General features: G+C 40.2%; 1 protein-coding gene across 2 annotated transcripts in view; it reads left to right on the top strand.

Moving 5' to 3' along the window:
* The window catches only part of LOC138950776 (NADPH oxidase 5-like), a 102,962-nt gene extending 87,100 nt beyond the window's left edge, over positions 1-15,862 (top strand). Inside the window, exons 12-15 of one of the 2 annotated variants that reach the window (XM_070322499.1) lie at positions 5,461-5,520; positions 6,774-6,983; positions 9,745-10,017; positions 10,540-15,862. In XM_070322499.1, the coding sequence (XP_070178600.1) occupies positions 5,461-5,520; positions 6,774-6,983; positions 9,745-10,017; positions 10,540-10,671 (675 nt within the window). In that variant the 3' untranslated portion in view covers positions 10,672-15,862. Of the gene's footprint in view, positions 1-5,460; positions 5,521-6,773; positions 6,984-9,128; positions 10,018-10,539 lie in introns of those variants that run through there. The other variant, XM_070322500.1, reaches the window with a different exon arrangement.
* The last annotated feature ends 6,638 nt before the right edge of the window (positions 15,863-22,500 follow it).

Here is a 22,500-nt window from a genome sequence, read left to right as displayed (position 1 = left end):
TGTGTTTGGGATCTACATTCTGATCTGTACGTATTCCTATTCGATGCCAACAAAGTGATTGATACAAGTAAGTTGATTTTGCTCAAGTGTTTGTCAAACTAATGGACAAAAACGTAGGTGAGATGCATGTAACCTCTTTATTCCTGATAATGACAGTGAAAATGTTTGCTGATGTGTATGACCTGTATTTGACCGTTTTCCTCCACATGTATGATGTAAACAAAGCCTTCAAAAATGGTGATAATTGTTCTTTTAACCCTTCGTTTTGCATTTAAATGATGCATGAAAGATCAAAGTACACTTGTGCAACATTTGGAAGGGTGAGGTTAATTTTCAACCCCCGTTGCTAAGGAAAATGTGAAGCTGGTGCCTTCCAAAACTTTCAAGCCCGATTTCTCAAAATGGCCGCCGGTCAACTTCTTTCATAAAAATGGCCGTAATATCGTTATTTATTGACCTAGAGCTTTAATTTTTTTTTCTAAACATCCAGGAAAGACTAACAATTTCAAAATAATAACTAACTCAAATCATCCAAATTTCGACTTAAGACTGATTTTGTGATGGACTGTCACAAATATGAACGGTAAGAATGCTCTGAACCCTACACGTATTAGACTATATCCCCATCGTTTTATCGTTCACATTTGCCCAACATGTTAATTTGCTGAGCGGGGTTTATGTCGTCTGCTAGACAAGAACAATCGAACCACTGCAGTCTGCACTGTCACTGAGTCTGCACGAATGAGCCAGGTAGGCTGGTAATAAGTCTTATAATTATATGGTAAGAACGTTCTGAACCCTACACGTTTTCGATTACGATTGTTCTTGCCTTGAAATAATAATTCGGAAACCATTCATTTACTGAACTGATGCAGTCGTATTTCAGTGTAGTCTGCTACGTATGACAGAGTCGATCGAATCAGTCTTCCAAATGTTGTGTACGTTATCGGAATAACACTTGTGTTTTCTGTTAGCCGCTGCGAATTGTATGCTAACTCATCATTTGGAAATGTGGATGATAAGCTACATGCCACTAACACGGCATATTATGAGAAGAATCTATGCAAGTCGGCGAAAATGAGATGAAACACAGCGGCTTCGATTTTTAGATCACTGGCACTGGCACAGGCACATGCAATCTGTCAGAAAAAAACCCACTTCTGCTTTAATTGAGAAGCAGGGAATTTATGGTCATTTGGTATTGTGGAGAATATAAGCTACATGTCATTAATTAATTCTGAGGATGAGAGTACAGTCTCGCTTTGGCAAAGGGCGTAAGAATACGCTCTGTGGAAAAGTTAGCGCACTCCAAGAGTGCGCTAACAGATTTAAGCGCATCGCCATTAGCCAATCAACTGGTTCACATCAGTCATGTGACACCAGTACTTACTGACAATTATTATTATTAGTATTATTATCATTATTATTATTATTATTATTATTATTATTATTATTATTTAAGTTATTGAGACATCCCAGTGCACTAAGGGATTTATAGAGCAAATCGAGAAAATTCATTATTGAACGAAGCGCATAGCGCTGAGTTCAATAATTATTTTCGAGATTTGCTCTATAAATCCCTTTGTGCACTGGGATTGTTTCAATAACGATATTGTCAGAACCGCCATAGAAAAAAGAAGATTCCAAACGCACATTTTGCTACGCGCATTTGAATAGGCATAACTGTGTGGTCAGGTCGTTTACAGTAAGATCTACTTTTGTGTGGGCCGGTGTCTCAAGTGTGTCGTGCTTTCGTCTCACGCATTTTGATTTCTGTTGGTAAATTCCAGTGTAGCGTTAAGCTGAACAGTGATGATCTTTCAGAGATACCTCATTTGAACTCGGAGAAAGGACTGTGCTCTTCATTATTTGCAATTCGAAACCTTCAGTCGAGCTTCGATGGATTGACTGTGCGGAGTGACTCCCCTTGAATTGACTACCCCACGAAGGACTCGACGGTTCGCACATTTTCAAAATAAATGTTGCATATTTCTCGTGTTGTATCTTCACTCATCGGGGAGTCTGATACTAAATATGCCGAACGGTAAGAATGCTCTGAACCCTACACGTATTATATCCCCATCGTTTTTTCGTTCACATTTGCCCAACATGTTAATTTGCTGAGCGGGGTTTATGTCGTCTGCTAGGCAAGAACAATCGAACCACTGCAGTCTGCACTGTCACTGAGTCTGCACGAATGAGCCAGGTAGGCTGGTAATAAGTCTTATAATTATATGGTAAGAACGTTCTGAACCCTACACGTTTTCGATTACGATTGTTCTTGCCTTGAAATAATAATTCGGAAACCATTCATTTACTGAACTGATGCAGTCGTATTTCAGTGTAGTAGCTGCTACGTATGACAGAGTCGATCGAATCAGTCTTCCAAATGCTGTGTACGTTATCGGAATAACACTTGTGTTTTCTGTTAGCCGCTGGGAATTGTATGCTAACTCATCATTTGGAAATGTGGATGATAAGCTACATGCCACTAACACGGCATATTATGAGAAGAAACTATGCAAGTCGGCGAAAATGAGATGAAACACAGCGGCTTCTATTTTTAGATCACTGGCACTGGCACAGGCACATGCAATCTGTCAGAAAAAAACCCACTTCTGCTTTAATTGAGAAGCAGGGAATTTATGGTCATTTGGTATTGTGGAGAATATAAGCTACATGTCATTAATTAATTCTGAGGATGAGAGTACAGTCTCGCTTTGGCAAAGGGCGTAAGAATACGCTCTGTGGAAAAGTTAGCGCACTCCAAGAGTGCGCTAACAGATTTAAGCGCATCGCCATTAGCCAATCAACTGGTTCACATCAGTCATGTGACACCAGTACTTACTGACAATTATGATTATTATTATCTTTTTTTTTCTTTTTTTTTAACAGTTAGTATTGTTATTATTGTTATGACATCATCATCATTACCATTATTTCTATTTTCATATTTCTATTGCTGTTATTGTATTTAATAGTATCAAATACTATAACCTTTTCTTTGCCTTTAAATGCCATTTATTATCATATGTACGATTATTTTTGCAGTCAACCTTTTTTGCTCTTATAATGTTTTCATGTTCTGTTTTGTATTCATGTTAGTTAGCAAGGACAGATTGTAAGACTAGGCAACGACTAAAATCTCCATCCTTCTGTTATAAAGTTTAATCAATCAATCAATCAATCTCTCTGCACTCGAATAGAGATGTTGGAATCCACTGTATTCTGTCGTGATTGTTTAATGTGTGGTTGTTTTAGTTAAGTTTGACTTGTTGTTTGTTGTTCTTTTTGTGTTGGATATGTTCTTATTCGTCTTTTCTGTTCTATGATTTCCGTTTTTCAATGCAATGAATGACCGTCGCTCTCTCTTTTTCGTGTAATTCGCGATTGTTGGTGTACTCGAATAGTCGAGTTAGGAAGTCACCTTTTCTTTTCGTGGATGTTAAATATGTTATTTTAATTGTGCCGTTTGTTGTTTTTAAGTTTCATTTTCTTTGAACTGTTTGCTCTGGGTGTGTCAGATATGTTCGTATTTAACCTTTTTTTCTTATTTCTGATTTACGTGTTTTCAATTTGGTAAAAAACGTATAGATGTTGATTTAGTTCTTTCTTTCTGTCTTTCTGTATTTACGTTTCTTGTTTAAGGATCAGTATACGTGTCAGCATCGGCGGACATTTGTTGCAATACTTTCTTCTTTCCTTTAATTTCCTTCTTTCCTTTCTTATGTCTTTTGTTTTTCTTCTTCTTTCTTTCTTTCTTTCTTTCTGTCTTTCTTTCTTTTTTTCTTTCTTTCTTTCTGTCTTTCTATTTCTTTCTTTCTTTCATTCTTTCTTTCTTCTTTTTCTGATATCGTACCCTGGTGTTTGATACGTTTCATAAGTATTCATAACCACAATTGTTCGGTTTTCCGCTACTTACTTTAGGATGTGTTGAAACAAATATGTAAAGTTCAAAATAAATCAATGTTAACTATTATGCTATGAACTGAACAGGAATCGCTCTAGATAAAAGAAAAACAGAAAGAACGCATATTGTAAAAACAAGCACCTACGCCAACGAAGTACGCACTTTAGACTCAGTCACTTCCTCGTGTAAATATGGCGATTTTTCTTGAGAAACAAAGATAAAACAGCTAGGCTCTGAGATGCCATCGAGCCCGTTTTTTACCCCTCTCTGATTTTACTCGCCTTATTGCATTTTGTGACGTGGAATGGTGATGTCAGCTGATGTATGTGTAGACCTTAGACAAGTCAGCGTCGTGTACATGCGTAGTACTTTTGGTACAATCGTTTGCGGTAATGTTTCATTTTTGTAAGACCATAATTTTGATTCTTAAATTCGCAATGACTCATCCTGGCCCGCGTTCTATGACAGTCCATTGTTTTTGTTGCGTATATGTGACCCTCCACCACGGAATGAGTCGCATGTCACCTTTGCATGATTTTCATATTTTTACATTTTCCTAACGAGTTTTTTTATGCTCTATCCAGTGGTGAAAACCGTTTTAGAAAAGAGCGACAACTGTTTGAGTTATAAGCCTGTGACTAAGGTGACCCTCACACTGTTACCAGACACTCCCCGGACTTATATTAAGCCTAGCGCAGAACCGCGCGAGGTGACATGCGACTCATTTCGTGGTGGAGGGTCACATATTACACACATTGCAGTGAAAACAAGGAGACAAGGAATGAATTTTTGAATGGATCAATTTCGCATGAATCATGCGTCATGATCCCAAAGTGAAGGCCCCATAAGACCATCTTGACAGTTTTATTTTAATGATTGGATCAACCAATACATAAGTTTGGGCAATCATTTGTGAAACATATTAAACAACTATGCGGATGTATGACATTCTTCAGATCGTTGACGTATGTTATGTTACGTTTGTGGTTACTGTTCTTGTTGCTTTTGCACTGGCACACCTTTTTTGATGATGATGATGATGATGATGATGATGATGATGATGATGATGATGATGATGAGGATGATGATGATGATGCTGAAGAAGATCATGATGGTACAAGTGATGATAATGATGGTAGTGACGATGCTGCTGCTGCTGCTGATAATGATGATATTGTTGATGATTGTTGCTGTTGTTAATCTCGTAAATGTGTGTGTTATCCTGAGGGAGAATTTTTTTTTCGGGGGGTAGGCGTGTGGGGGGGGGGTAGGGGTTGGGGGTGGGGGGGTAGGGGGGGGGGGGGGGTGGGGGGTAGGGGGCGGGGCGTGCGCGTAGGGGGTTGTGCGGCTGCTTGAAGTCAGCTATATTCAAAGTGTGTTACTTTTTGTACCAACAATGCGAAGGGTTGTTCTCACACAAATGCATCATTGTACAGTTTAGTTTCTTCTTCCGTTAAGTCTGTCTTTCTCTGTGATAAGCAGCCCGTTTCCAATTACTCTCCTTCTTCTAGCATGTCCGGACTTTCTAATGTGTCTTTCCTGTTTTGCAGGCACGAAAAATACTTGAAAGCCGGAAGAAGAGGGTTAAAACTGTGAAGGTTCATATCCCGGTGAGTAATAATGTGTGTCTCCCTCTGTCTCTCCAACTTCGTGTAGTTTAACTCTACTTACACTACAACATACCTGTCAAGCTCTTGTGGACTCTCACCATACGATTTTGCTCACAAAACCATAAGTTTGCACCAAAAAGCATTAGACAACATGCACAACTGCAGAAGTCATTAGATTAATCACCACAAGAACTAAATACATGCACACATACACACACAACACACACACACACACACACACACACACACACACACACACACACACACACACACACACACACACAACAAGAAATCAGCCTTATTTCACACATAATAAAAAAAAACACGATACGATACGATACAATACAATACTATACAATACAATGCAACTATATTACACAATATAATACAATGCAATGCAGTGCAACACAACACAATCCAGTACACTACATTACAAGACAATCTAATAATATGCAAAACAACATAGCAAAATAACAGTGTATTATCTCAATACAGAAAATCAATCATAATTATGCAAAAGCATTTCCAAACCATACTACAAACGAACAAGTACGGGCGAGCTCATGACGATCATGAACGCCTGCTCACAACAATCCCATAAGAGATTCTTCCTATATAAAGTACAAATATAGCAGGAAACGAGGCTGCAGACAAACTTGCCAAGGAAGGTGCCTCAAAGGAACAGTTCACGTCCCAGCAGCAGTATACAAGGAAAAAAAGACAATCATCAAAAACAAGAGGAAAACCAGAGCGGAGAAAGATGACTACCACCTGCTCCAACGTGAAGAACAAGTCGTCCTACTCAGACTCCGCACTGGACATAGCAGACTAAACCATCATATGGCCACAAAGCTGAAGCTAGTTCCCTCCCCCTTATGTCCGTGTGGCAAGAATCAGACAGCAGAGCACATCCTGCAGGCTTGTCCATACCACAGTGCTCTGAGGGACACCATCATTCTGGCAAGAGGAGACAGCGCTACAAAAGAAGCTTGGAGAGGACAGCACGTTTCGCCCTGCAGTCCGGACTGACGATCTAACAGCGAACGCGACAAGACGAAGAAGAAAGATATAAAGTCCACTTCCATAACGACCACCAGGACCTGTCCATAACTACCCAGAAGAGATTCTTCCTATATAATGTACATTTCTCCATAGCGACCACCTGTCTATAACGCCCACGGTTGGTCAGTCCCTTGGGCGGTCATTTTAGACAGGTTTAATTGTATTTGTATTTTCACCATTTACTCCTCAAGGTGAACGTGGACGGACCCTACGGGACCCCAAGTCGGCACATCTTCGAAGCGGAGCACGCGGTTCTGATTGGTTCTGGCATCGGCGTCACTCCTTTTGCGTCAATACTGCAGAGCATCATGTACCGCTTCAAAGAAGCCGAGGTTTCCTGCCCCAACTGCGCCTACCGCTTCTCCGCAGACATACCGAAGACTGTCATGGCTTTGAAAAAGGTTGGTGTGACAAGAGAAAAGTCTGCGTCTCTTGGCAATAGACGGTTTGCAGAAGAAAAACAAGAACAACTTCTCTGTCAGGATTTGCAAGCAGTTATGGAAAAGTTGCGCCCGGTATAACACGAGAAAATTACTCCCACGAGATTTTTACTCCGGAGTAAACATTTCGTACGAAAAAGTTACTCCCTTTACGAAAAAAGCACTCCCCCATTTCAAGAGAATATTACTCCCCAAGACAGGTGAGTTCCGAGTAAACATTTCGTACAAAAATGTTACTCCCATGACAAATAAATAACGAATAAATTACTTCACCCAAACACAAGCAATTTAACTTCCCATGCCAGGTGTACGAAATTTTTACTCCCTTGTCTCCTGTTAGTCTTGGTGGTGGAAGGGGTGGAAGGAGGGTAGCGCGACATTCGTGTGCGCGAGATCACTTATTGGCATTATCCCTTCGCCCGCATCCCATTTTTGCGTACGAGATTTTTACTGGAAGTAAAAAAAAATGGGGAGTAAACATTTCGTGGAGGGAGTAATTTTTTCGTGCCTTGGGGAGTTCTTTTCTCGTACGAAAAGTGTACTCGGAGTAAGAATTTCGTACGAAATATTTACTCCGGAGTAAAGTTTTCGTGGACTAAAAATGTTGTCTTACACCGGCTAACAAAACCTTGTGCAAACACAAAGTATGTGGTCGATCAGCAAATAAGGGACTCTGATGTGTAGGTTATGCAGTGTCCAATCGATATAATGCCTTTTTCTTTAAAAAAAATCGGCACATTGGAGCCACAATTCACTGTAACTTTGTGAGTGTAATGTGACATGACAATGGGGATTCGTATAAAGCATTTGCTTTAACTTGTTTCAGGTAGATGCTATCCGGATTGACCAATAATCTATTTTTTTCCCAGGTGGATTTTGTTATCTGGACTACCCAATAATCTATGTTTTTTGTTTTCAAGTCGATTTTGTCAAGATTAACCGATACTCTATCCTTTTTTGACTCACATGCGAAGCAAAAGTGAGTCTATGTACTCACCCGAGTCGTCCGTCCGTCCGTCCGTCCGGACGTCCGTCCGTCCGTCCGTCCGGACGTCCGTCCGTCCGTCCGTCCGGACGTCCGTCCGGAAAACTTTAACGTTGGATATTTCTTGGACACTATTCAGTCTATCAGTACCAAATTTGGCAAGATGGTGTATGATGACAAGGCCCCAAAAAATATACATAGCATCTTGACCTTTCTTCAAGGTCAAGGTCGCAGGGGCCATAAATGTTGTCTAAAAAAAAGCTATTTTTCCCATTTTTCCCATTTTCTCTGAAGTTTTTGAGATTGAATACCTCACCTATATATGATATATAGGGCAAAGTAAGCCCCATCTTTTGATACCAGTTTGGTTTACCTTGCTTCAAGGTCAAGGTCACAGGAGCTCTTCAAAGTTGGATTGTATACATATTTTGAAGTGACCTTGACCCTGAACTATGGAAGATAACTGTTTCAAACTTAAAAATTATGTGGGGCACATGTTATCAATCAATCAATGACGCTTATATCGCGCATATTCCGTGGGTACAGTTCTAGGCGCTCTGCAGTGATGCCGTGTGAGATGAAATTTTATACGGCCAGTAGATGTTATGCTTTCATCATGAGACACATTTGGTCACATATGATCAAGGTCAAGGTCACTTTGACCCTTATGAAATGTGACCAAAATAAGGTAGTGAACCACTAAAAGTGACCATATCGCATGGTAGAAAGAGCCAATAAGCACCATTGTACTTCCTATGTCTTGAATTAACAGCTTTGTGTTGCATGACCTTGGATGACCTTGACCTTGGGTCAAGGTCACATGTATTTTGGTAGGAAAAATGTGTAAAGCAGTTCTTAGTGTATGATGTCATTGCTAGGTTTAGTTATTTGACCGTGACCCTGAAGGTCAAGGTCATGTAAAGGTCAAGGTCAAGCATGTGAGTCGTATGGGCTTTGCCCTTCTTGTTTTTTCCCTGGTTGATTTTATCTGGATAAGCCGATCATCTATCCCGTTTTTTCCAGACTGATTTTATGTGGATTGATTAATAGTTAATCCAAACAAAAATGTCAGGTTAATTATATCTCGATTAACCGATAATTTATAACCCTTTTTCCCCAAGGTGGATTTTGTCTGGATTAACCGAGACCAGAGAAACTTTGAGTGGTTCGTGTCCCTCCGGACCACTCTGGAGAAGATTATCCAATATGTGATCACTTTTTTCAGAGAGATTTTATCTGTATTGCCCGATAATCTATCTCATTTTGTCCAGGTGGATTTCGTGATCTGAATAAAGCGATAATGTTTTTCCTTTTTTTTCCAGAGGGATTTTATCTGGATTAACCGATAAACTATCAACACCAAAAACAAAAACAACAACAACAACAACACACACACACCCACACACACACACACACACACACACACGCACATACACGCAAACATTAGTTAAATTGTTGTTGAATTAAAAAGTAATCTAATGGAAATGTAACCTGTAATGAAAACAAAATTAAAATTTCATTAAAAAAAAAAGACCAATGAAGAAGGATATGCTCACCGCCCAAAAAAAAAAAAAAAAAAAAAAAAAAAAAAAGATGAAAGAGGCAAAAAAGATGGGTCGAAGCAGCCTTGCATGCAACTGAGGTCAACAAAAAAAAAAAAAAAAAAAAAAAAAAAAAAACCAACAACAACAAGATCACAAGAAAAATGTACCCACGATAATCTATCACTTTTTCTAGGTGGATTTTGTCTGGATTAACCGAGACCAGAGAAACTTTGAGTGGTTCGTGTCCCTCCTGACCACTCTGGAGCGGGAGCAGTCTCGCGTGGACGGCTCGCAGCTGGGCCGTGTGTTGGACATGTATATGTACATGACCTCCGCCCTCACAAAGAAAGATATGAAAGGCATTGGCCTGCAGATGGCCCTGGACCTCATCCACGAGAACGAGCAGACGGACCTCATCACGGGGCTTCAGACCAGAACGCAGGCTGGCCGACCCGACTGGGATAAAGTAAGTGTTATCTTCTTGTTCTTCTTCTTGTTCTTCTTCTTGTTCTTCATCTTGTTCTTCATCTTGTTCTTCATCTTGTTGTTGTTGTTGTTGTTGTTGTTGTTGTTGTTGTTGTTGTTGTTGTTGTTGTTGTTGTTGTTGTTCTTCTTCTTCTTCTTCTTCTTCTTCTTCTTCTTCTTCTTCTTCTTCTTCTTCTTCTTCTTCTTCTTCTTCTTCTTCTTCTTCTTCTTCTTCTTCTTCTTCGTGCATGGGCTGAAACTCCCACCTTCACTCATGTTTTCACACGAATGGGCGTTTGCATGCTCACGCGAGATGCAGACATGACTTGTCACCAGTTTAAAGTGTGAACTTTCCCTCTTATTGGTTGTCCATTTCTCATAGCAAAACATAAGAGTGACCATTCTATGTATCATGTCCTGTGTCTTCGCAATATTTAGCAGAATGCACTAATTGAATTTCTATTGTTGAATATATTCTTTTGATTGTGAAGCAACATTGAATTTATTCTTTTTTCTTCCCCAGTTGTTCTCTGAAATCGCCAACAACGCCAAAGGTAAGGTGAAGGTATTTTTCTGTGGATCTCCGTTGGTGGGAAAGACGCTGAAGACTTTCTGCGAAAAGTACGACTTTGGATTCTCGCAGGAAAACTTCTAAAAGACGCACAAGCTATTAGTGTTTGGGATCAAATGTCTCAAATGAGGTGTTATGTGTGTGAGAACAAAAAAGACAATTTGTTTCAGAGAAAAATTTTCGGATGAGGTGGTGAAGAGAATTGTTCAGTGTATTTAAAGGCAGGGATCTTCCCGTGAAAACAGTTGGTTTTTTTTTTTATTTATTTATTTTTTTATTCAATTAATAAAACACAAGATAACAAACATGGTAACTGTATTTTCTGTTTGCACACATACTCTCTCATTTACATGCGGTTCAGAAAAACTTGTACATTATACAAAAGGACTAAAAATAGTCATACGTGAAAAAAATATACGTGTCAACATGTGTAGCATCAAAATGATCATATTTTTTTTTAAACAATATTCGCATCATAATGTATGGCTGTCTTTACATTATATCAAAAAAAATAAACAATAATTTAAAAACAGTAGGGTTGACTATCGCCTATCTGGCCAGGCTTTAAAGTGGGAACAGACCATCCTTCAACTGGGACACATGCCAAACACCATCACCCTGACTGATTCGTTCAAGTGTCCGTTACTACGCTGATTCCTCCAACAGTTCCCACTCTTCACAGAGAGCACTCCGACTGTTCAATGTTGGCATGTGCCCAAGTGGAGATTCAGTCTTACCCTATGACTGTGCAAGCCTGTGTAACACGAGAAAATTACTCCCACGAGATTTTTACTCCGGAGTAAAAAAATTTTACGAAACTTTTACTCCCTTTACGAACAAACTACTCCCCCATAACAAGAGAAAATAACTTCCAACGACAGATGTGTTCCGAGTCAACATTTGGGTCGAAAATGTTACTCCCCTGACGAATAAATAACAAATAAATTAATCCACCCTAACACGAGCAGTTTACTGCCCACGCCAGGGGCCAGTTTCATAAGATAGCAGTGAACCGACTGACAGTCGATCGACTGCCCAGTCGATGGACTGTGGTTGATCGCCGGGTCACCGAAAAGCGCGTTTCATGAGCGAATCACTGTCACCCGCGGACAACATTACCACTTCCGTTTGCTCATTCGCACGTGGAAATGGCCGATTTCGAAGAAAAAACAAGTCTCGGCCCGCTCAAAATAACAATGACCGAGACTTTCAGTAATTCCTTCGCGTGACGTCTAACCCTCTTACGCCATAATGTGACGTCTTCAAGACATAACCCTGACTTGTCTCCTGGATTACTGCGTCATGATAGATACATTTCAAAGAACAATCACAAGGTTTGGCTCACAATCCCAAAAAGTGTGAGCATTCTGCCATTGCCTGTGCGGATAATTACATTTATTTTCGGTTTACCGCAGTAAGCCGAACACAGTGTTGGGGGGAGAGCATCACCGTGTTTGGCCGACTTCCGGTGAGACGACCCGCAGTCGGCCGACTGAAATTTTGTTCGTGAAACCCGATAAAAAACGCTGGCGCTGGACCCGAGTACTCTTCAGAATGGCTCGCTCCCCCAGTATGAAAGTGTTTGTCTTGTGCACGTGGATTTAAAAAAAAAATAAAAACAATTTTAAATTTATTTTACACAATTAAAACAATTATTAGAGTAAAATAAAACATGAAAACGTTCATAATAAACAATAGTAAACAAGAATTAAAAAAAAAATTAGACCGCTCATGCCGGGAATCGAACCCGGATCAGTTTGGCCATAGTCGGACGCGCATTCCATCAAGCCATTGGCAGTGAACTCAAATGACTAGACTGCTAACGTTGCTGCTTCATAAAATTAGGTCGCGCAGTGGCACACGCACGCAAATCACGCACGCACGCAAAGCCTGGTTGTCGCTGGCTGACTGGGCGGTTCTATGAGCCCATGAGCGATACGCATGCTTTTCATGACGCACGCGTTCGGCTGTTCTATCAGCTCAATGGCTGGCTGTCGCTCCGATTGAATTCGTCCAACCGTCAAGAACTTTTGTGTTTTTTGGGGCATTTAGGTCCCAGGTAACATTATGAAGTTTTAATACGATCAATCGGACCTATTATCAAGTTAGTGTATCAACTTTTGAAAGAACTGCGCCCAGTAGTTTCCCAGCAATAAGCTGTTAAGTCGAGACAGACAGACAGACACACACACACACACACACACACACAGACACACAATTAAAGTCTGCTGGACCCTCCTACTGCGTACTCGGGGATAACGTCGGATTACTGTGGTTCTCTCGGACAACTGCAGTTTGTCCACTGTGTTTCTGGCTTATGAAACTGGCCCCAGGTCTGATAGGGTGAGTCGAATCGTTTACACGGAAAGGACTCACCCTTCAACGGCATATGTGAACCTCCACCACGAAATGAGTCGCATGTCACATTTGCATGATTTTAATATTTTTACATTTTCCTTAAGAGTTTTTTATGCTCTATCCAGTGGTGAAAACCGTTTTAGAAAAGAGCGAAAACTTTTTGAGTTATAAGCCTGTGACTAAGGTGACCCTCACACTGTTACCAAACACTCCCCGGACTTATATTAAGCCTAGCGCAGAACCGCGCGAGGTGACATGCGACTCATTTCGTGGTGGAGGGTCACATATGTTTTTCATTTTTGAATGCACTATAGGAAATGTACACATTACATGTGTTTAATGTTTTATCGAAGCTTAACATAATATGACTACGATCATACACTATGTATATTGTCATTATATATTATATATTATATATTTAATCATCATCAAAATTCATTACACTGTGTGTCACGTGCCGGCATTCCCTTCTTTCCATAAGCTTACCATCCTGAAGAAGGCAGTAACGTGCCGAAATATTGATTATGATATAAACGTACCTAACCTGGTTACTGGTGAGTTTTCTTTGTATTCAACTATTTATATCGATGTAACTATGTGAAGCTACACAGTGCTCCCTACAGATGCTCTTCCGAGAGGATCCCGGACCCCGATTGCAATGTTTAGGGGGTCCAATGACTCTCTCGGCGGAATTTTAGAGGGTCCCAGAACCAGGTTGCTTTTTGAAAGTTTGGCGAGACCTTTTCTAAAGCGTTATTTGGCATATCGATCAAACTTACTGTCAACTTGCGACAGTACAGATGTTCCAGAGAATGTTCTAGCTAATGCATGTAACAGTTTTGTTAAACCTTTTCTAAAGCGTTATTTGGCATATCGATCAAACTTACTGTCAATTTGCGACGGTACAGATGTTCCAGAGAATGTTCTAGCTAATGCATGTAACAGTTTTGTTAGGCCTTTTCTAAAGCGTTATTTGGCATATCGATCCAACTTACTGTCAACTTGCGACAGTACAGATGTTCCAGAGAATGTTCTAGCTAATGCATGTAACAGTTTTGTTAGGCCTTTTCTAAAGCGTTATTTGGCATATCGATCCAACTTACTGTCAACTTGCGACAGTACAGATGTTCCAGAGAATGTTCTAGCTAATGCATGTAACAGTTTTGTTAGGCCTTTTCTAAAGCGCTATTTGGCATATCGATCCGACTTACTGTCAATTTGCGTCGGTACAGATTTTCCAGAGAATGTTCTAGCCAATTTAACCTTCGCCGGTGGTCGTAGGTCCGTGTGGACCCAGAAGGGTGTTTAATTGCAAATATCTCTTAAACTAGCTGTACTTTTTTAATGAGCTTTTAAGAATGCCTCAGGCCTTTTAGCGAAAAGTAATTAAAAAACAAGTCGCGTAAGGCGAAATTACTACATTTAGTCAAGCTGTGGAACTCACAGAATGAAACTGAACGCACTGCATTTTTTCACAATGACCGTAGTCCGCCGCTTGTGCAAAACGGAGTGAAACTGACGAGCCTGTTCAGCGCGGTAGTGGTTTCGCTGTGCTGCATAGCACGCTTTTCTGTACCTGTCTTCGTTTTAACTTTCTGAGCGTGTTTTTAATCCAAACATATCATATCTATATGTTTTTGGAATCAGGAACCGACAAGGAATAAGATGAAATTGTTTTTAAATCGATTTCGGAAATTCAATGTTTATATTTTTAATTTTCAGAGCTTGTTTTTAATCTAAATATAACAAATGTATATGTTTTTGGAATCAGGAAATGATGTAGAATACGATGAACGTAAATTTGGATCGTTTTATATAAAAAAAATGTTTTATTACAATTTTCAGATTTTTAATGACCAAAGTCATTAATTAATTTTTAAGCCACCAAGCTGAAATGCAATACCGAAGTCCGGCCTTTGTCGAAGATTGCTTTACAAAAATGTCAATCAATTTGATTGCAAAAATGAGGGTGTGACAGTGCCGCCTCAACTTTTACAAAAAGCCGGATATGACGTCATCAAAAGTATTTATCGAAAAAAAGAAAAACCGTCCGGGGATATCATTCCCAGGAACTCTCATGTCAAATTTCATAAAGATCGCTGCAGTAGTTTGGTCTGAATCGCTCTACACACACACACGCACAGACAGACAGACAGACAGACAGACACACACACACACACACACACACACACACACACACACACACACACATAAACACACACACACACACACATACACCACGACCCTCGTCTCGATTCCCCCTCTATGTTAAAACATTTAGTCAAAACTTGACTAAATGTAAAAAAGGGCATGTTTAGACTACAAACATCGTGGGGCCGTGCGGACCCATGTTTCTCAAAGAAGGAAATGAGAAGCACGGCCCCACGATGACTTCCGTCTGTATAGTCGATAACCCGGACGGGCGAAGGTTAATGCATGTACATTCTTGTTCAATCTGTATGGAAACTAGCAGGAGATTACATAAGTACCAAAGGTACGCATTCAAGCACAAATTATGTACCTGCCGGGACTCGCTCTTTTCAGGTTTAGTGCCCACCTCCAATACTTTCTGGTACGGCTTCTGGCTATAATTATTGTGCGTGTATGGTGCAGGGACGCAGAGTTTGGGGAGCAATGCTACATATCGAATCAGTAAACATTATCACTCTCGCACAGAACAAAATATGTGTAAATAGGACATCAGATTGCAGTTATCCCTAAGCAAGTAGTAATTAGGACAAAACCGCAGTGAAACAGATTGTTCAAACACACACACACACACACACATTCCTTCCTAACCCCAAAAGTGGGTTCATAGCCGATAGTGCACTTGGACTACAACGGCACTGCGCGCAGTGCCTTTGTAGTGCGCTTGCACTACAACCGCACTGACTGCAGTATCCGCTCCGGCATGGACGAATTTGACACTAAAAAAGGCATAAAATGTGACCTATTTCGTAGCCTATAGGGGACGGAATTTTGACGGAAAGAGTGTCATCATCTTGAATATGGCATTCTTTCCGTTAAAAAAAGTGTTTCCGAGATATTTGTGGAGTGACATTTTGGGGTCATTTCCCGCTGTTTGCACCATGGAAAAAAAGTGGGTTTATGAAAATGAACCCACTTTTTTTCATGAACCCATTTGTGTCGAGTGTTTACAACAAAAAGAACCCATTTTGCACTTTTGGACCGCACACACACACACACACACACACACACACACACACATACACACACACGCACACACACACACACACACACACACACACATACACACACACACACGCACACACACACACACACACGCACACACACACACACATCACAAACAAACACACACACACACACACAAACACACATACAAGAATGACTCTGAGACAAGATACATTATCACCAACCATAACATACAAACAAAAGAATCTATCCTTCCCACATATGTGTTTCAATATCTTAATATGTTGCTTATTGTATCACATTGAAAAGCAGGGTAACGACTCCTTGACATATCTCTCGCTATGTTCATTTTGAATTTGTCTCAGAAGATCTGTAAGGCATTGTATGAATCTTATGACAATTGTAATGTGTTCATGAAACTTATAATGTGTGTAACATATAATAATTATATACTATCTTTATGCATAATTACTTATGCATGGTTTTTTTCTGTGATATACATACATTCTGATACAGAACCTGAAGTGAACAAACCCATATCCAGTTTACTCATTATATTTTTTCAGGTTTGTGTTGTTGATTCATGTTTTACTTTTATTTTATGTTGAGCATAAGGAGTGTCTTACTATTGACCAACGTTAAGGCCGTGACGTTGATATGTGACCCTCCACCACGAAATGAGTCGCATGTCACCTCGCGCGGTTCTGCGCTAGGCTTAATATAAGTCCGGGGAGTGTCTGGTAACAGTGTGAGGGTCACCTTAGTCACAGGCTTATAACTCAAACAGTTGTCGCTCTTTTCTAAAAACGGTTTTCACCACCGGATAGAGCATAACAAACTCTTTAGATAATTGTAAACAATATGAAAAGCATGCAAAGGTGACATGCGACTCATTCCGTGGTGGAGGGTCACATATTTTCTCAGATTTTTTCTCTCAAACTAGAGCCTCACCCTTGTCAAATATCAAAGTAACATTATGAATAACTTTTCATGTAGAAGAGTTATCACTGCTGAAAATATCCATTGAGCCATTAAAAAAAGAATACAAATAGTTGATTAGCCTCATCGACTATGACGCCAGAGTGTTCAATCTGACGTCACAACCGGGTGTCTTGGGTATTTTTGCAAACAAGAAACTGTGGATACGTCATCAAAATAGGATTTCAGAAAGACAAAAATAAGGTCACGCAAGTTTTATATTTGTAGGATTAGACAATACAATTAATTGATACAGGTCAAAGTAAGGTAACATTCAGGTCAATAAATAGGAACTCGTTTCTTTAACCATACGACTCACATGCTTGACCTTGACCTTTACTTTGTTTGTCTATTCCTATCATTTGAAATGTGAGTCGTATAAATAGAGAATACTACATGGCTTGCTGTGTCGTATGATATTTACACGAGTTTTTATTTTTTAATATTGAACTGCGAGCGAACAAAAGTTAAGCAAACAAACAAACAAAATCTATCAGCCTGACCAGATTTTTGTTTGTTTGTTTGTTTGCTTAACGCCCAGTCCACCACGAAGGGTTATATCAGGGCGGTGCTGCTTTGACATTTAACGTGCGCCACACACAAGACAGAAGTCGCAGCACAGGCTTCATGTCTCACCCAGTCACATTATTCTGACACCGGACCAACCAGTCCTGACCAGATCTGAGACTATGAGCCGAACTGTTTTCACAAGAATGAGTGTGCCTTGAATAATTTAAAACGTGAAGAACACAGATCTAGTTCTTGTTAATTGTACCCCCCGCGGGTTAGGGGGAAGAATTTACCCGATGCTCCCCAGCATGTCGTAAGTGGCGACTAACGGATTTTGTTTCTCCTTTTACCCTTGTTAAATATTTCTTGTATGGAATATAGTCAATTTTTGTGAAGATTTTAGTCAAGCAGTATGTAAGAAATGTTAAGTCCTTTGTACTGGAAACTTGCATTCTCCCAGTAAGGTCATATATTGTACTACGTTGCAAGCCCCTGGAGCAAATTTTTGATTAGTGCTTTTGTGAACAAGAAACAATTGACAAGTGGCTCTATCCCATCTTACCCCTTTCCCCGTCGCGATATAACCCTTCGTGGTTGAAAACGACGTTAAACACCAAATAAAGAAAGAAAGAAAGAAAGAAAGAAAGTGCCTTTGAGGACTGGGCAAGGTTCGAATAATCGGGTGCTTGGACGGCAATCATATTGATTTGTATTTGTTCGCTCTGCTTTTCCACGTACATGTATCTGCTTTCTGTGTGCATTACAACTGTGTCAAATAAAAAGCTCGAAAGCGGCACTGTATATAGTACCCAGATGATTATTAAACTTTCGATTTTTACCTCCAAGTGTTTGTCTTTATTTGTCACAAGCAGGTAAACTAACACACGCGCAACACAACACTGATGTCGACACACTTACACACGCGCGGGCGTATTTGCACACGCACGCACACACTTACTCGCGCGCGCGCGCGCACACACACGCACACTCACACACACGATAGTACACGCATGTATGCACACACACAAACACACACGGAACAACAAAACAGAGACATGTAAGACAACACACAATGCTAATGTGTTTTGTATTTTTGTTTTTAATTGCAGGATACTGGTTCGGATATAAGGGGATCCTAAGTAGTGTACAAGTATACATGTGTCAGAGAGCTACGTGCACTACTAATCAAGCGTGCCAACACCTCTCTCCCTCTCTCTCTCTCTCTCTCTCTCTCTCTATCTCTCTCTCTCTCTCTCTCTCTCTCTCTCTCTCTCTCTCTCTCTCTGTCTCTGTCTCTCTATCTGTCTCTCTCTCTCTCTCTCTCTCTCTCTCTTCTCTGTCTCTCTCTCTCTCTCTCTCTGTTAAAAACATGCACACACACACATATGCCCTCATGCATACACAAACAAACGCACACAGTCACACGCACACCACCACGCACGCACGCACGCATACACATTCACACACATACACATACACACACACACACACACACACAACACACATACACACACACACAAACACACACACACGCACACACACGCACACACACACACACATACACACACACACACACACGCACACACTTACGAACTCTAGTTTTACTCTAGATCGCCAGTTCCTAGAAAAGCATTAAGTCGAATATTGCAAACAACAAACAAGCTCTGTCTTCGTCTGAATTCCCATCAACAGATAGGCGGAAGGGTCGGCCACCTATAAAATAAAAGCCAACTCGTGTAAAGAAACAAAAGAAAAAGCAGTGCACGTGGAAGTTACAACCCACGAACGCAGAGAACGAAAACACTTTCCCAACTTAATACTTCTTGCAAACAAATCGATTCATTGCACACACCGAACGTCCGTTGTGATCGAAGCTCAACATGCAAGCACCTGCATTTCGTCTTCGGAGAATCTCACAGGTAAGGGTTGACCGACAGCGGGTTGCTGTGCAGAATGAAGACTTTTCCGTCATCCACTCGAACGATGTACGTCGATTGCTGAAATGACAAAGCGTACAATATATTTACCAGCACAATGGTTTCTGCAAAGGAAATGAGTAAATGGCATAGATAGAGACAGATACTAAAAGGCACAAGAAAAAATGAGACAGAGAGAGAGAGAGAGATATAGAAAGATAGAGAGAAAGAAAGAGAGATAGAGAGAAAGAAAGGGAGAGAGAGAGAGAAATATAAAGAGAGAGAGAGAAAACAGAGACAGACATAGGGAGACAGACAGAGAGAGAGACAGAAAGATAGAGATAAAGAGAGAGAGAGATAGCGAGAAAGAAAGAGATAGAGAGAGAGAAAGAGAGAGAGAGAGAAAAAGATAGACAGACAGACATACAGACAGAGAGAGAGAGAGAGACACACAGACAGAGAGAGGGAGAGAGAGAGATAGAGTTACTTCTGACAATGTTGACCTTTAGTCTACTTCCTCCAAGAGACGAAGTAATTATTTGGCTGAGCGGTTATAGCCTCTTTGAAGCACACGCTCCTAAGAGCAAATCGATTTACTTTAACGTATCACATATACCATTTGTCCGTATGCCCAAAGCGATCGAACATCGCAGAGTTTGTGTGTGGGCTGACATCGGCTTCAAGACCAGAAACGTTACCATGGTTACTGATCTGCCTACCGGTCAGGGATTTGTGGTGAAACAAGTGCAACGCTGTATTTGATGGGTCTTGCCGAAAGGCGCCTTCGCTGGCGCGATGATGTATTGATTAACATATGAAGCAGTATAATTATGATGGATATGTATTGTGCTCTCTTGTCTGTCTTTCTCTCTCTCTCTCTCTCTCTCTCTCTCTCTCTCTCTCTCTCTCTCTCTCTCTCTCTCTCTCTCTCTCTCTCTCTCTCTCTCTCTCTCTCTCTCTCTCTCTCTCTCTCTCTCTCTCTGTCTCTCTCTGTCTCTGTCTCTCTCTAAAAGTTGCCAAGACGATATGAAGCTTCTTGGCTACTCATTCTGCGATGTTGTAACAAACAGTTACCAATCTTCATCAGTCGTTCAAACGTTGAAACTGATTCAATCTGGTCTGACATCTCTTGAATAAGCTTCCCCAATGCCTTTTTCAAGTCATCAGTCTCAGATTTGCATATGTATGCACAAACATAATAAGCAGCACTTTCAGCATTGCAAATAAGTTGAATATCCATGTTCGCTCTCCAGTGTCTTAAAATGACAGGATTGTAAGCATTGACATATCGGGCCTGTGGTGAACGTTTGCTTTCATAAAACTTGCCCTTGGAATCATCATTGATTTCAAAGTTTGTGTTTATTTTTGTTTCTGAAGAAGTTTGTTTTGGAAAGCCAAATCGACAACTGGTTTTAAAATGTGAACTGCAGTAAGATGTATAAGAATGAATTTGAACTCTTTCAACCAATTTGAATAGTTCTGCATCGTCATTGTCTGGAAAATCTGTCACAATACACTTTTCAATGTAATCAATCAAAAAGGCTTTGGTTGTTTCATCCACATTTTGGGGAAAGTCATCAATCCATAAAAACATGTGAATGTGGGGACTACCACGATTTTGGAATTCCACACGATGAAAATAGTCAACAACTTTCCCTAGTGGTTCAGAAGGTCCGAAGATAATATGTTTCATGAGGTTTTGAAATCGACGATCAAAATGTACTGCACTCATAAAAGGATCTTGGATGACAGTTTTTGCAAAAGAAGATTTTGAAGAAGCATCCTCATAAGAAACATTCTTTGCTGTCATTTCAACTTCAGGCCAATGAAGATCATCAGCAGATAATGTCATAAACAGTGTTGGTGGTCCCAAACTACGAAACATGGCAAGCAAATCATGCAGTTTATTGCGAAAATATGCAGCCGTTCCTGGTATACTTTTCATGAACATGTATGAAGTATCATGCAATGAGATGTTACGATTTCTAGCATCTTTGGCACACACTCTGTTATTATTTCCAGTCGCAAAAGGAGATGTAATTTTCATGTACACAGAAGCTGCTTGTTTCAGAAGAAGTTTATCAAAAGCGACAGCTGATTGAAGAAGATACATCATGTCTGTTCTGAATCGGTTGTCTTTGTTGTACACTCTATTTGGTAGGTACATAGATAACATTATTTTAGTTTGTCTTGGATGATTAAAACCATTGTTTCCTTTCGGAAATAACCAGGGAAAAGCCATTTCCTCTCCCAGTTCAATTTCATATATACTCACAGGAGAATGTTTAGATCTGTAAACATGCAATGTTGACAATACATCTTCATCTTGATTAGACTTTGAGTTTGTCTGAAATGCTGAGTTATCAACAGGAACCATGACTTCATGCTGTGTTTCTTCAAAGTTGTTTTCAAAATCGGTATCATGACTACCATCATGTAACTTGTTAGTTGAAAGCAAAGTAATTATGTAAGCCTGCCACTTATTTATAAAAAGAAACGTTTGATACTTTTACCAAACAGTTAGTATAATGCACGCTCTACCTGTATTCGTCTTTAAATTCTGCAAGACTGAAGCGAAAGAGGTCTGTCTCAGTTTTGTGGTCAGTTTGTTGTGTACATTTACACACGCAAAACGAACAACACATGCACAGGCCCGGGGGAAGCTCTCCTTTCTTATGTCCGACCATAGACGTATACATGTAGTTTACATGTTTATTAGTCATCTATGTGATTGATTACGTGTATGATATGACGGAGAGTCGCATCGGTTTGATGCCGTGAACCCAACCGTGGCTGTGGCTGTCGTTTGAAGTAGCCTACTTCTTTATAAAGATTCATTTACATTCTACTTCTGACCAAGGCATGTTTGGTACCTACTGAATCCTTGTTGCGTGTAGTTTTACGTGGCACGTTGCCCAAAGTTGTATTCTTGAGGAGCATAAAATAAAACGTGTTGCAAAGTTATCTCAAAACTCTG

Source organism: Littorina saxatilis, linkage group LG16 (assembly GCF_037325665.1).
Source record: "Littorina saxatilis isolate snail1 linkage group LG16, US_GU_Lsax_2.0, whole genome shotgun sequence".
NCBI classification, from domain to species: Eukaryota; Metazoa; Mollusca; class Gastropoda; order Littorinimorpha; family Littorinidae; genus Littorina; species Littorina saxatilis.
Note: the sequence above shows the minus strand (reverse complement) of the source record. Positions and strands in the feature narration are given on the sequence as shown.